This window comes from Onychostruthus taczanowskii, unplaced genomic scaffold (assembly GCF_017590055.1).
Source record: "Onychostruthus taczanowskii isolate IOZ18803 unplaced genomic scaffold, ASM1759005v1 scaffold17, whole genome shotgun sequence".
In the NCBI taxonomy this organism is placed as follows: Eukaryota; Metazoa; Chordata; class Aves; order Passeriformes; family Passeridae; genus Onychostruthus; species Onychostruthus taczanowskii.
Genome location: NW_024498906.1, coordinates 3318862 through 3335288, shown reverse-complemented (window position 1 = coordinate 3335288; position 16427 = coordinate 3318862). Strand labels below are relative to the sequence as shown.

The window sequence follows — 16427 nt, the reverse complement described above, 5'->3', positions numbered from 1 at the left end:
TGATTAAGCAGAAGATGAACAGAAGCTGTTTTCAGGAGAAGGAATAATGATTCTTGGACCTGGGGATTTCAGTTGTGCCTAATTCCAGCATAAATTCTGCATGTGATTATTCTGCTGAAAATGTTAGTCACTGCTCTTAATCACTAAATTGCCTTCTGGATTTTGGATAACAATACATCAGTTTAAACCTTCATGCATAAATGCAATTGCTCTCAAGATTGCCTGAATGAAACAAAGTAAAATAATCTTCTAATGACATATAGCTATTTAGGTTTTCTGGATTGTTTCTCTCGGTCAGAATTTTAATATCTTTTAAATGTATTCATAGGTAAAAACATCAGAGTTTTATCGATACTCCCGGCAGCTGCGACATGAGGTTGACCAAGCCATGAATTACTTTCATAGCGTTCACCAACAGCCTTTGATGGAAATGAAATCGAACAAAATTCGTTCTGCCAAACCCCAGACTGCAGTATTTAGAGGAATGATAGGACACAGTATGGTAAACAGTAAAATTCTTCTCTTGCACAAACCGAGGGTCTGGTGGGAACTAGAGGGTCCTCAAGTACCTTTACGACCAGACTGCCTTGCCATTGTGAATAACTTCGTGTTCTTATTAGGTGGGGAAGAACTGGGGCCAGATGGTGAGTTCCATGCTTCATCCAAAGTGTTTAGATATGACCCAAGACAGAACACTTGGTTACGAATGGCAGACATGTCTGTGCCACGTTCTGAGTTTGCTGTTGGAGTGATTGGCAGGTATGTTTATGCAGTGGCTGGGAGAACCAGGGATGAAACGTTTTACTCCACTGAACGGTATGATATCACTGAAGATAAATGGGAATTTGTGGATCCCTACCCAGTCAATAAGTACGGACATGAAGGGACTGTGCTTGGTAACAAGTTGTATATCACTGGTGGAATTACATCGTCTTCAACTTCTAAGCAAGTGTGTGTGTTTGATCCCAGTAAAGAAGGGACAGTAGAGCAGCGAACACGGAGAACTCAAGTGGTCACTAACTGTTGGGAGAACAAATGCAAAATGAATTATGCCAGATGCTTTCACAAAATGATTTCTTACAATGGGAAGCTTTATGTCTTTGGTGGTGTCTGTGTGATCCTGAGAGCTTCCTTTGAATCTCAAGGATGTCCATCTACAGAGGTTTATGACCCCGATACCGATCAATGGACTATATTGGCTTCTATGCCAATAGGTAGGAGTGGTCATGGCGTAGCTGTTCTGGACAAACAGATAATGGTTCTGGGAGGCCTTTGTTACAATGGTCATTACAGTGATTCGATTCTCACTTTTGATCCAGAGGAAAACAAATGGAAAGAAGATGAATATCCAAGGATGCCGTGCAAGCTGGATGGCTTACAGGTCTGCAGCCTGCACTTCCCTGAGTATGTTTTGGAGCATGTTAGACGTTGCAGCTAAAACAGAATGAACAACCCAGTCAAATACAAAAGAGCTATACTAATTTGTTGAAAAAAATTACAAACCAGTTAAGTTCCTGCAGAGACATTTCCTTGCGTGTAAGAACAATGGTTCAGTGCTCAAGAGAAACAGGATGTACAGGGAGTGTACTTACCAAGTTCATTAGGAAAGGTGATAGTTGGTCTGACCTTGTGAAAGCTTTTGTTGTTTTTTTTTTTTTTTTAATAAATGTAATTGTAAGTATGAGAAAAAAATATATTTTTGAGTCTGCTTTTTTTGGTAACATTTTATGTCCACAATGTGTTCTGATTTTTTAATGGCCATTATTCCACTATGCTTTTGAAATAAGTTGAGTTTGACAAAATATTTGTGAAAGGAAGAGAAGAAAGGTGTTATTTTCATTTTTTATTGAGCATCAAAATACAGCTCATCACCTGTACTTGGGTGCAAACAGGTATAAAGTAACAAGCCAACCATTTCTGTATTTTGTGTTGTCTTTTAGATGTTTTTCCTATTAACTGCAAAGTACTGTCAAATCTACTAGGTGTTTTTGTTTTCCCTTATTTACTTTGGAAAAGAATTTTGACCCTTTTGCATGACCCTTTTCCTGGTTTTGAATAGTTGTACGAGTAAGTCTGCCAAAATGCAAATTACACATTTTCTACTAAATTGAAAACAAAGCATTTTTATATTCAAAACACTATTTCTATGCTGCCTTCTATTGTCTGTGTTGTGTTTGTTGGTGAGGAAAAAAATGTATACACACATGTGCATACACTGTAAAAACTGTATATAAATGCATCTTTTTATGTGCAGTTACAATATTATATTTTAACTAGTGCACAGATTCAGCCATATCTGTTGAATTTAGGGTATTCTTTCATGAGCTAAATAGTTCAAAGTTCTTAAGTGAAACTGGAAGCCTCATTTGGTATCGAAGTATCTTTAGTATATACTGATTGATCCAGTAAACTTAAACTCTTTATATTGTTGCTACATAATGAACTGTTGGTTATTTGTTATTTTATAAATTATTTTTTTTTAAAGTAAACTCATTTAACCTGAGTTTCTTTTTGGTTTCAGTGTGCTGCCCAGTTTTCTTTTTTCGTTGAAATTGAAAACGTCAATAAGCAAATGCTCAGCACTGCTGTGACCCACAGTTATTTTTGGAACTAGATACTGGATATGCCACACTTCATTGTCAATACTTTTATTATACTCACACTTCAATATGAGTACTCATATTGAAGTGGTATGATCTTTTTATTATTGTTAGTATTTAATTATTAACTATTAAGAACTACTGTGTTTGGAAAATGTGGAGTTAGGTGATTGGTTTGTTAGTATAATTTCTGTTTGTTTTATAAGAACCTACACAACTATGGCTACTGATCTTGGAGTGCCTGAATAGAGATGGCTGGTCCAAGAGGGCTTTGACTATTCCATTGTGTTAACTTGCAGGTATAAATGACAGTAGACTGATAAGAATTATCTGCCAAGACATAAATAATAACAGTAACTGCATTTGGACTGTCTTTGTGGATGTAAGTTCTCCACTTCCAGAACCCAAAGGAGAGATCTGGTGAAAGTGAAGGCTCACACATAGCTCAGATGCTGAAACATGAGCTGCATATTTTGTAAAATCTTATGCTGTTGTGTTTCATTTTAAGCAATAGACTTTACTTTATATGCAGCAATGCAAAAACACTTCATTCAGCATCTTCCAGTCAGAATTCACTGTAGAAAAGGAATGTACAGTACTCAGGGAGTTCAAAAGAATGCACTTACAAAGGGACCAAAATCACCCTAAATTTTCTATGTTAAAAATAGCATCTACTTGTGTAAATGAAGTTTCAAATAATAGAAGTTAAAACAATGAGTAAAACTTCTCATATTGTGTTCCTGTATCTTTGTAGGAATTATGTTCTGGGTTGAAATGTGGGTATTTGGAGCTATATGGCAAGTCAGCAGACTTTTTAGGGTTGGTTTATTGTTAGAAATGATTTATTAATAGAGTATCTTCATATGTTTTAAAAGAAAGAGGGAATGTTTGCCATCATAGCTGTAGTGATAAGTTATTTACACCAGAAGGGACTGGACCAAATATTGATATTCAGCCTTCTGATGCAGACTAGTTTGCAGCTAGATTTGTCTTTTTTAATAAGAATTCAGTTTACTGAATTGGAAATCTAATTTACTTTCTTGACAGCCTAACTTAAAAAAAATATGGCTTACACTAAAACCTCAGTTTCACTGTGAGACGTGTGTACATCACCCTGCATGGGGAGAGAGAAACTGACTGGTGGGTGCTGGCTGTGTGCTGACTGTACATAGTTCATGGAATATTGGGGCACAAGAGAAAAAAAAAAAAGAAGTTGGATTTTTTTGTTTGTTTGTTGGGGTTGGGGTTTTTTTGTTGGTTTGTTTGGTGTTTTTGTTTGTTTGTTTTGTTTTTGTTTTTTTTTTTTTTGGTCACCAGCTCATTTCTTAATGGGGCAGCAAGCTATTCCAATGTGAGGCAGCTGTCAAGGGCACGTTACATAGAGTAGAGTACTTCACTTTCTGTGGGGCCAGTGCCAGTGTAGAGAGCAGCCCTGGCTCTGGATATCTGGTGTTCAGGAGTCAGATGTCTTAGAGACATGGCCAAGACTTTATTAGAGCTAATGGTAAGGATAGGGGTTTCTCAAGTTACATTTTTGAGTCTGCATTTAAGCACCTTCTGAAGCTCTGTGCACTCAGCAACTGCCACTAAAGTAATTGGTGAGTGCTGACACTTGAAAAATGAAGAGCCAGATGGGTTTTGGTGCTCTGCTTTTAAGCTCATGTTTACCTTCAGGTGCCCAGTTCTGAAAAGTTCTTGTTCAGGATTGTAGCAGTAATTGTTCTGTGAAATTATAATTGTACTGTTGGTTTCAGCTTCCCTGAAGCTATGTCTCCATTGAGAGGCTGGCTGTAACCTTTCCAGCATCAGGGATGGTTGGAATTTGCTTGGGATTAAAATGGTGGGGATATGTGAGAACGTTTTGTCAATTTACATATCTACCGTGCTTTCATTGTTTCAGACCTGAAATATAGAAATTAGCTTCTCTTCTCCTTTATACTATAATGGAACTTTTGAGACAGTTGCTTTGGTTACTTGGAGGGGTTTTTAATTGAATTTTTTTTAATGTTTGCTCTTCACGTATTTAGCTCCAGATAATTTAGTACCTTAATAGGAACAAACCTAACATGGCTAATAAAAATTGCCTATTGCTATCAAATTTTGAGCATTATGGTCAGATTAAGATGGGTTTTAAAAAATATTTAAATGCCTCTCATTTGTCAAGGAGTAGCTAAGTTATGATCTTTTGATTATTAGATTTGGGGAGGTTCTCCTATTCCCATCCCATAATGGAATACCAGCAAATCTAATGTCACCCACATATTTAAAATTCAACATATGACTTGCTTTGAAAAGCAAATGTACTTGCCTTTTTTAGAAAGGTGGACATAGTGAGTTGCAGTCTAGGTTGGTTTTTTTTTCACATCTATAGAAAAAATGTATCAGCTTCATTTCCTAATTTAGCAACCAACTTCAGGAAGAAATTTTCTTTTCAAACGAGACAATGGACAAAAAGCACAGTGTTCCTGTAAAGGGACTGGATACTACCAGTTCCCATTTCACATGCTCCTAGGTCTGGTTTTAGGGGGCAGATTTTTTTTTATAAGTACTGCATAAGGAAAAAATAGCTCACTTTCTGCCACAAAGTGTTGGTAGTTTCATTGTGAGAGGCAGTGGAATCACCAATCAGCTGGCAAAAAGAAACCTTAGGTATTTTTTCCCCATGAATTCAGCTAAAAGAAGGCAGACCTTGGTTTTACAGAGGTCCTGCTGTTTCAGAAAGCACTGCTAGCAAGTGGCAGCATATGAGCTATCTGGCAACCTGCTTTTATGTTACTTTCTTTTGAAAAATGTGGATGCCCTACTTCCTGCAGAATGATAGCAGTCCTGTTAGAACTAGCTCTGAGGGTTTGACTGTAATATTTCCCTGGTTCCTGAGCTTTGCAGCTATTGATTCTTGAGGCCCTCCTGCCTTAGAATCCCAAGTGCTGCATTTCCTCATGCTGATAATATGGTAACTGCTTGTGTCAGGGATGAAGCTTCACTTGACACTCAGGAAACAAAGATAAAATTCAGCAGGTGCAAATTCAAACTGATATAAAAAGCCCCATTGCTTAAGTCGTTATGTCCATTGTTTAGCAAAGGGAGACACTTAACAGTTCTTTAAAATAAACTTGTAGTTTGTGTCAGCCTGCATATGTCAAAGTCTTTTTAGAAGTAGTCACATTTGTAGAGGTATTCTGCCTTTTTAATATACTTTTTCTTAAAAAAATAAGTAGTGAATTGAGCCCCAGGTTCTTTGAACACTTCAGATGTGGACTTCACATATGTGAATAGTCCAGTACAAAGAAACAGAAAACTCTAAGGTACTCCAAGGAAAACATGTTAAGCACATGTGTTACTAAACCTGTGCTTAAGGGTTTATAGGGTTGGGGCCATCAAAGAAAACATCCCTCCTGCTCTCCTGGTAATAAAATATATATATATAGGTGGTGAAGTTACTTGAAAAAGCATCTGTCACATGTGGAGGGGTTTACTGAAGGAGAGTGGGAAAGAACATAACTGGAAAATACATCTATTCAAACAGAGCTTGCTGGTGTCCTGTAGCTAACATTCTGAGATTTTCATGTTTGTTAAACAACTAAAAGCTGCTTAAAATAAATGCTAATGACTACTTTTGCATCTGTATTCTATTTTTGAAAGTTAGTGAGTAACTTGAAAATTTCCATTTTGTGTGGGTAAACTTCATAAAACATATAAATGCTAATGACTACTTTTGCATCTGTATTCTATTTTTGAAAGTTGGTGAGTAGCTTGAAAATTTCCATTTTGTGTGGAAAAAACTTCATAAAACATAGTTGTATGTGGCAGGTGGCGGAAAAACTAATTTGTTTTGAGCACAGCTTTCCTGTGTGTCCCTCTACTAATTTTTTTACACTTCTCTAAGTTCAATTTATGTAATCTTTAAAAAATAGCTTTCGAAAATCAATTTTAAATACCTTTGGATTAATATTAAGTTGGTAGCTAGGGGAAAATAATTTCTATTTGCAGATAGTTTTTATTTATGGGTCTGGTAGAAAAATCTTACTGTAAGTATAGGAAATGAAGTGCTCTGTAGGACTGTAAAGTTAGCTGTATTTAGGGGGGCTTTTATTACCTCAGTGGGATCCACCTAACTTTTATGTCATGTTGGAGCAGGTGAAGGGAAGAGTGAATTATGTTTTTATGTTAAATATTTTTCCCTATATATTGTTATTTTTGTAGATCTTTCTAAAATAAATTATTACATGCTGGAGATTGCAATTCCACTATAATATCCCACAATTCCAGTGTACAATATCAGATTGTTTGTATTGAAAAGAATGTATTTGATAAGTGAACAGGAAAAGTTATTTTCAAACTGTACTGTGTTTGTGTCTAGCTATTGGAAATACTTTTCCTATAGAAAATCAAAATTATATGTATATGTCCTCATATATAAATTTGGATTACCTGTCTAATGATTACCCTAGGACTGCTATAAACTTACCTAAATAATTTAAGAATTGCCTCTTTTTAACTGTTTTAAAGCGTTTTTTCTTGGTTTTTTGTTTTTTTTTTTTTTTGGGCAGAAAGTAATTTTCCCTTGCTATGGATACAGTATGCTCAGACTTGCCTATGTGCTTTGTTTGGGTTTAAAGCTGAAAAAAATGTATAAAATGTGTATAAAGAAAAGTGTAAATAAAATATTTTTAATCTTTAAACACTCTTGTGTAAACTTTGTAATACTCAAAAATGGATTATCTTCTGGATTATCTTCTCTGGGACTTCAAGGACAACTCAGTTAAACAGCTCTTCAAAACTGTCTTGCTGCAATATCTGTGTAAGATTTTGTTCGAGTTATCCCATCAAGTTGGATGTGCTTATATAAGCAATTTCAAGCTCTTCTCTTTAGCTGTATTTTACAGTCTTCCTAGTCTTAACTGCTGTAGTGTGTTTATCTGTTTACTCTGCATTTCAGGCTCGAAGGAATGTGTGGAGTTGACTTGGTTGTTCCATTTGTCCCCTGGTGTGGAGCTAGGAATTCAGGCTGCCAAGGCTGAACAGCCAGGGCAGCCTTTGGTGTTGGTCAGCAGCCAGGAGAGAGTGTTCCCTGCTGTGGGGCTCCCAGACAATGTTCATTGCACACCTGGACCTCAGAGTGCCAGAAAACCAGGTTATACTTCATAACATTTCCTGTAACAGGAAGGGGAAACTTCATTTCAGGATTAAAGTGTCAGATCAGCATTCAGTACCAGGGAGGAGGGCAGGTAAAACAGGTTATAATCCTATTTCCTCAAGCAGTCCGATGAAAGCCCTCCTTGTCAGTCCACTGCCCCACTTTTACTTTCTCTGTCACTATTTTGTCAAGTCTCTCTCAGATCAAAGCCCCTGGTTTAAAAGTCTGCTGTCAAGAATGTTTGAAAATAACTGCGGTGTCTTTATTTTTTTTTCAATATTGAGTTCTAAAATAGCATTTTAATTTCATTTTAATAATTCAAAATACTTTAAACTTCATTTGCATAAAGTAACTTTCCCCACCACCTCCTCCTTCTCCTTTTTAAGTAACTTTTCTTCATCCTACACAGTGTACTGTTTAATGGGAGGATGCTGTGGATGAATTAAAGGGAGGAAGAGCCACTTTTAACTGTGATATGTCCCCATTCTGAGTTCACAAGGAGACTAAATGCATTAGACTGATACAGTGGAAGAGAAGATGACAATCTTTTCACACTGTAAAAAGTGTGAAAAGACTTCTACTTACATTTCTTTTTATTTGCCTTTTTAATTTATCTTCTCAGTGAGCCAGGTTGAATTTTTGGCAATACCTTTTTTTCCAAGATGTCACAATGCCTGACTTTACTTGTTAGCACCTCTGTAGTTCATCAGCCATCTCCAACAAAGTTCCCATTATTTCACTAAGAGCTCTCACATTTCGATTGGTTCATAGCAAATTATTCACTTTTTTAATATGTGGCCTTGATTTTGGCAGTAGTTAGTAATCTGTGTTCATTTGTTTTGTATGGTATGAAATTAATGTTATTTTGGCAAAGGGCTTATTTGGTGAATGATTTCTATATTCTTTGCTGTAAATCATTCTTGTTGGCATGAAATTCTTGATTTCAACAGCTGTTCCCCCTTTGTTATAGGTTGGGGTTTTGGGGTTCTGCTTTTTGTGTTTGGGGTTTTTAATTTGTTTCTATTTTGGAATCCGCTCATAATACGGAAAGGCAGAGTGTTGCTTTGGGTGTTGCACAGATTCTGTATCAGTTCTGCACCTTCTGAGTTCATAATACTCTTGAGGATACATGATCCCCTACCCGGCCTCTAGCCTGTCAAATCTTGCTGATGGTTCAGTGTCTTCCTTTAACTGAAGTGCCACCTGGTCCAAGGCAGCTTTCTTGCCATGTGGAAAACCTTCATTCAGGGAAGAGGGTAGGGAATATGTGTAAAGGCAGCTTCAGTTTCTTGTTTTCATGAACACTTTCCACTTCTACGTTCAGTTCTATAGTTGTGCTGACAGGTGCTGTGGGCAATGTTTACAGGTAAAAATAAAGCTCATCATGATGTCTGTTTGAGCCTGCAGTGACTGGTCAGTCATCCATCCATTGGAATGAATGCCAACATTAACATCATATGCTGAGCACCAGACATTCTAGATTGATGCTATGTAGTATGTAAAGGAACTAAAAGAATACTCTGCTGCGTATCTGATGTCTTCAAATGTCTCCTGGTGGTGTCACCCTTGGTAGCATTTCTCCTGTATTACAAATAAATGTTGTTCAGTAAGTGGTGCTGAATAAAATATCTGCTTTCTAATGAGGTAAAAGGCTTTAATGATTAACCCTTTTATTGCAGTATTTAATTTTACAAGATAGCTATGTCTGTCTTTGGCTTAAACTGGCAGCCTCCTTTCCCACAGCCTTTCCATATGTCCTCAGGCACGTTCTAAACATTGGTTTGTTTGGACTTTGTCATGTGTTTCATCCCACAAGTTTGAGATACACCATGTAATTATTTTTCTTGTGTGAGAATCTTTTCTTTCCTGTGGTGAATTGTGCATGGTATGGGTCTGTTTATATGTACTTGAGTGCTATTGATGAGACTTTCTGACTTTACCATCCTTTCTTTGTCAAAGGAATTACATCATGCCAACAGAAACCAAGTATTTCCTGTGTTCAAGTTCTGTCACTTCAGGGTAAGAATTCTAACACGGGCAGTGGGTTCCTCTCGTGTTTACCTTCCCAGATTGCCAAAGTCATACAAAATGCATGGATTGTGTTTCTGGTGTCAATGGAAGGCATGGCTTTAGTGCTTCCCCTATGATGGTATAGAGATGACCTTTATTTTCACTCCTGGAAAGCAAGGAGTTGCTCTGCTATCATTCACCTCTCACAAAGCCCTCTTGACAAATTTATGCCCAGGAAGAGGTCCTTGGTCAGCTGAGGATGTTCCGTAGGATTTGCCTTGTGTCACACATGCTCTCACTTCTTCCTCTGGCTCTTACAGGTAGTTCTGCAAGGATTTTTTCATCTAACACAGGTGGCAGGTTGATATCAATAACTGAATTTGAACTTAGTATAATGAAATTCAAAATACCAAAGTTTCAGAAAAAGATACTTCAGAGGGCAAAAGCTTTTTTTAAAATCTGTGTATTTCTTCTCAAATGAATTTGGAGTTCATTTAACTGCCATCAAGAAGTTACTGTCAAGTAATAACTTTTCCTAATCTTTCTTGTGACGGATTATCCAAAGCACTGCAAAGAAGGAAAAAAAAGGTGATGATAATTAACTGAACCGTAGCTTTTAGTTGAATGACTTTTCATGGTCTTAAAGTTGGGAACTGATCCAATTAACAACCTTCTTGGAAGTGTTTTAGCTGTTTTCTGAAAGAGGTGGATTTTGGCTTAGTGCTGTTCTCTGAGACTGACCTCTGTGCAAGTTAAATAAATACCTTAGCCAAGGAAATCTCAGTACAAAATAGTTAACACCCAAGTAATAACCAACTGTACTCTGCAGAACTTATGCTCCTTTAAAAGTGATCAGAATTTCTCAATTTTAGTTTTGCCCTAGCTTTGCTGTGCAGAGATTTTTATTTTTCCCATGGTAAAAATCAATTACAAGAATGTATTTTTTGCTAAACTTGTTAAACCGGAGAAAGCCACAGAGAGAGATCTGCTCTCAGATCTGCAGCCTTGTTCAAAGCAGGGCAGAACACATTAAAGTGACTGGATGGGTTAGCAATTTTCCAGTACTTTAACTTTTGATGATTTATGCATCTGCTGTGGATGGAAATAATCCAGTATCCTCCAGAGATAATGTCTGGAACCAGACATACAATTTACCTGTTTCATATTCCCATTTTCTGTAACAATGGATTGATCCCTCAGGCTTTTCAGTTCATGAAATTGCCACTCTTGGCAATGTTCAGCGAAGTTGCTCCTATTTGTAACACCCACTTTCTGGGCCTCTGTGTACCCTGCATTGTTACATGCAGAGAGGAGTGAGAACCTATTTGATCACACTTCAGAAATGTAACATTTTTCTCATCTATACGAGAGCCAAAGCAAGCTAAGGCACCATTTTGTACTCATAAATTTTATGAGTCTGAGGTAGTTTCAAATGCTGTACTTGTTAGAAGCAGTTAAAAGTAAACTCTGTCAGGCTGTGCCCCCTCGGTTCCTGCACCATGAGCTGCAGTCATGCCAGCCATGGCCCTTCTCCAGAGGGAGTGGGGGCATCAGTGGTGTCCCGTGAGGAGAAGTAGGGGATAATGTGTGTTAAACAAATAAGGGATCGTTAGGGGACACTGTCTAAATGACTGCTTTCATTAGTGATTGTGAGAGGCCTGTCCTAGAGTTTTCTAGCTGCACTTCAGGACTAAGCTTATGTATGGTTGGTGTTGCTCCTCTGTGGCAAATGCTCCTAGAAAGGAAGCAATAGTGGGAGGTACCAGATATGGTGGGGTTTAATGAATATGAGGCAAAGGAATACAAAGGTGCAAACCTAGCCTGGACAAATGCTATGGTACCACAGAGCAAGGATCTTCAGAAGGACTTCCTGATAATGAGTGCTCTGCACAGAAATCAGATTATGTCCCAAAAAGGGCATTTTGCTTCCAGAAGGAATGTGTACCTTTAATTGAAAATTATTTGGTAGACCTAGAAACTCGTTTAGGTAAATAATGTACTATATTTAATATGCATGCATATTTATGAATATATGTAAATCAATACATTTACAGCCAAATGAGGTAAAGCTATTCACATCACCTTGCTAAGAAATTTGGGATTACTGTGAAAATAATTTTTTAAGGTAAAAAAATTGCATGCACAAAATATATACAGACTGGCAACAGATGCAGGACCTTTCATCTTCTAACCTCAGGCGATTTCCAGAATGTATCCTGTTCAGCTGAAATCTCAGGTGCATTTGAATTTTGTTCTGATGAGTATTTGAGGGCATCAAAAAGCTGTTTGTGTTCTCACTGGTACTGGTAGCCTGTTACCTGTGCTTGGCTAGGCAATCCACACATCTCTGTTGGTGCTATCAAAACCTGTTGATAGAATGCAGAGTTATTCATTGTAGCTGAAAGGAGTAGCTGAAAAATGTGGAACCAGAGCTACTGGTGGCTGCAGCAAGAACCCAAGGATTTGAATTAGGGAAGGAACATTTGGATTTTTAACCTTGGTCTGTCCAAAGTGAAATAGATGCAGTTGGATTATACTGGGATTTTTGCATTATGTATGTCTCTCTTCTACCTGCCTCTTGTCTTATTTTATAGAATCTTTATTTGGAAAGCACAGAGTGTATTTTGGATGCTGTCAAAATGTGACAAAGCTGGTGAGACAACAGGTGCTGAAATTTGTCCTGGTTTACCTCAGATGTGAATGCAGGAAAGACTTTGCTGCAATTAAAGGTAGGTCAGTGGGAATGCACAAATAGCTCTGCAATGGCATCTGTTCTCAACACCCAATTTACTTTCTGAATGTGTGACTTCAGACCTCATAGCTGCCAATAAAGTGCCTTTGACAAACGTTGAAAAACGACCCACCGTAGCTATGAAAAGAAAAAGCACAGGGTAAGTTTCACTCTCAATAAGACGGTATCATGAAATAAAAAACCTGTTCAATTTCCGTTGGTTTTGTTTTTATTTAGGAAGTGAATGAAGTAGAAAGGCTGAAGGTGTATTCTTATGGACATGCAAACCACTCCCCCTTCACAAAGGCATTGTGAAAAGTCCGTCATGGTGCACCCAGTAAAAGGCGGTTCAGTTAGCTGCCTAACAGGTAGGTGCTAAAAGTGACAGCAACGTGCGGAACTGGTCTTTGCTCTGCGGGCCTGCCGTGCCCCCTCGCCCTGTGCCTTGCGTGGGCATCGAGAGCACCGGCCTCACGGCCATGGGCGAGGCTGCTTAACAACGGAAGGCTGAATTCACTGGAGCCCTTGTGGTTGTGTGTTTCCTCTTCACTACATGTTTTCAATGAAGAGAGAGCTGCCAAACGGCATTCTTTCCACTTAAAACACAACACAAATGAAGCTCTGAAAGGCAGAATAGCAGTTTATTTTATAAAGACATCAAAACCTAGTTCTGAACAGGCTGGCAAAACTGTAGTGACAAGTCATGGTATTTTTAAAAATAATTTGTTTTAATGAGAAAAAGTGCATGGAAAAACATGGGGGGTGTTGGGGTTGTTTTTGGTTTGGTTTTTTTAATATATAAGAAGATTTGTCATGAAGGAGAACATCAAAATAAACCAGAATTATAATGTTTTCCAGTAATCAGTGTAAGTAGGTAACTGCATTGGTATTTGATGGACAGATGATACACACTCATATTTTAACATTATGTGCAACAAATCCATTTTTTCCCTACAATTATACATCTGTGGCAAAGAACTGTAAGTAAAGGACTGATCTTATTTTCCTGACCAAAAAATAAACTGTAAACAAGCAATCTAATACAACATCATGAAAGCTCAGACCATAATGGCTAAGGCATTGGATTAGAGATCAAGTTTCTTAAATTGTATTTCTGCCTGTGATGACACAGTTCATGAACTGTGGTGACATTTTCAAGCTTCTGTGAGCTGCAGTTTTCTGAAGGAAATGTGTCTTTCACTTGTTTAGAAAAGCCAATTTTCTAAAAATACCGGCATGCAAAATCAAACTGAAGTTTGCTAGAGGTCCTTACATTAGAAACAGCCAGGAGTCAATCATGCCAAACCTCTTTATTCTGTGGCCTCAGCAGCACAAACTTCAGCTCCTTTGTAAGCCTGTCCTGGTTTGGACTGTACATAATCCATTATGGCATATATTATCCTTGTCCCAGGGAAATTGGCAGGGACAACATCCTCCAGTATAAGAGAAGAATACACCTACATGAAAGCAAATATATTTGTATTGTTCTCTACAAAGGTTTTTCCCATTTATTTTAATCAGTCTATCAGTAGTTTTAAAGATTAATATCCACATTAATGAAATGAAGATGCCTGAGCTAATAAAATTATTTGGATTAATTTTTTTTTTTAAACAACCATCTGTTCTTCAAATATTTGTATCTGTGTTACATAATTGTATTAATAATTGCTGTGTAGCCACTACATATAAATTGATGACAAAAATACATATTTGTAACATTTACACCATTTTATGTCCAGAAAGAATTGGAATTTTCTTTATTGTTCCTGTACCAAACTTAAAAAGACAGTGTATTTGAAATATTCTTATGTCTGCCCCCTGCAAAAATTGAGGAACAGTTGATCCTACCCATGGCATGGGATTTAGCACCAGAGCAGGTGCCATTATTCACGTTGATGTCATTACTCTTCTTGTGGGCTCACCTGTAATTTTGAGCTTTGAACATTTTCAGACTCCTTGAGAATTATTATTAAAATGCATCAAGAAATGCAAGTGCTTTGCAAACTACATCATCACTCCACATCCTGATAAAACCTCCACAAAATGCTGCAAAATCAGTTTTCCATAAACATTTGCCTCACTCTGGCTGCCTGTATTCTGTAAATGTAACTGATTGTGCAAAGCATGGTGCAATGGAGAAAGAGGGCAATTAGTGTTCCTCACTGATTGGTCATTTAGGTGCATTTTGGGTTTAACTTCTGTGCTAAAATCTTCATAACCAAATCCAGTAAAATACCAGTATTGTCTGTGGGTACTGGAGCTCATCTTTTACCATTTGTTCATGGTATTTCTGCTGTCCCATTAGTTTGCCTGTTAAGGAGCATTGCCCAGTTCTGCAATGCAGTGGTTAAACTTTTTCCTGCTGTAGCTGCTTCTATTAGGTCTATAAAGAATCTGCAGTAAAGAAATGTAGGAATTTTAAGAGTGAACAACAAAAATTATCATCACAAAGAAAATCGTGCAAGGGTGCCTACCTTGTCTGTCTTTCCACAGTACTGTTCCTGATGAAGTGTTTGCTACCATATTCCTCAGGTGATTCACCTTTTGCATTAAAATGCTAATGTTTTCTAGGACTAACACGGTGCTATTCATATTCTAAATCAATATTAGCTTTTTCCAAGAAACTGTTGCTTGAACATCTCCAGGGATGGTGACTCCACCACCTCGCTGGGCAGCCTGTTCCAAGTCCATTTTCTGACAGAAATTTATCACTCCTCATTTCTGATATTTATGTGCCACTGAGTTATAAATCAGTCACTGGGATGTACACAAGACCCTCCCTTCCTGCAGATGTGAGCAGAAAAAGCTTGCACCTGTTCAACTCACTCAGGTGAGCTGGGAGATGCCCCAGGGGATGAAGAGAGCAAAAAGTAAAAAGACTGAGAAAGGAGTGCTTGATTTTTTTTAATATGAGATAAAAAGGCACAGAACCCTATCCATACACTAGCCCCATTGTGCTGCTTTTGGCTGGGGTAGAGTTAATTCTCTTCCCAGTGGCTGGTATGAGGCTGTGTATTGGATTAGTGCTGAACACAGGGTTGATAATACAGAGATGTTTTTGTTATTGCTGAGCAGACCTTACACAGAGCCAAGGCTTTTTCTGCTTTTCACACGGCCGGGCTGGCGAGGGGCTGGGAGTGCCTGGGACACATCTGGGACAGGTAACCCCAACTGACGAAAGGAGTATAATGTCTTCAACACATGAGTAACAAAAGCATCTCTGTGTTATCAACCCTGTGTTCAGCGCTAATCCAATACACAGCCCCTTACCAGCCACTGTGAAGACAATTAACTCTGCCCCAAGGAAAACCAGCACCAAGTTACTGTGGCAGAGGCAGTAGAGCGGTGAAGCTGGTGAAGGGTCGGGGGCACGAGTGCTGTAGGAGCAGCTGAGGGAGCAGGCGGTGTCCGGCCGGGTGGAAAGGCGGCTCGGGGTGGCTGCTCCGCTCTCTGCAGCTCCCGGGCAGGAGGGGCGGCCAGCTGCGGCGCGGTCTCTTCCGCAGGAGCCTGCGGCAGGACCAGCGGGCTTAAGCTGTGCCAGGGAAGGGTTAGGTGGGACTTTAGGAAGAATTTCTTCACAGAAAGGGCGAGTAGACATTGGAATGGACTGCTGCTGGAGTCACCGTCCCTGGAGGGGTTCAAGGAAAGGCTGGATGTGGCGCTCAGTGCCATGCTTCAGCTGGCAGGGTGGTGTGCGGTAACGGGTCGGATTCGACGCCCTCAGAGGTCTTTTCCGACCTGACTGATTCTGTGATCTCTGAACGGCCGGACCTTCTTTATAAAGGCTGCAGGGTAACACCCCGAGCCATGCCGCGGGGCTGAGGGCTGCTGTGTAAGCGCTTTCGGCACGCCCGCAGCACTTCCACCCAACGCGAGCCCTGAGGCGCCATTCCCGAAGGAACGCTCCAACCCCTCCGCTTCCCGGGCGGGCTGGGCGGGAGCGCCCGCC

At 38.9% G+C, this 16427-nt stretch overlaps 1 protein-coding gene across 8 annotated transcripts in view; it reads left to right on the top strand.

The window, feature by feature from the left end:
- Positions 1 to 6265, top strand: part of KLHL15 (kelch like family member 15) — a 28099-nt gene extending 21834 nt beyond the window's left edge. For all 8 annotated transcript variants that reach the window (XM_041399764.1, XM_041399762.1, XM_041399761.1 and 5 more), the window contains one exon: positions 329 to 6265. In XM_041399764.1, the coding sequence (XP_041255698.1) occupies positions 329 to 1438 (1110 nt within the window). In that variant the 3' untranslated portion in view covers positions 1439 to 6265. The remainder of the gene's footprint in view (positions 1 to 328) is intronic.
- Positions 6266 to 16427: the final 10162 nt, after the last annotated feature.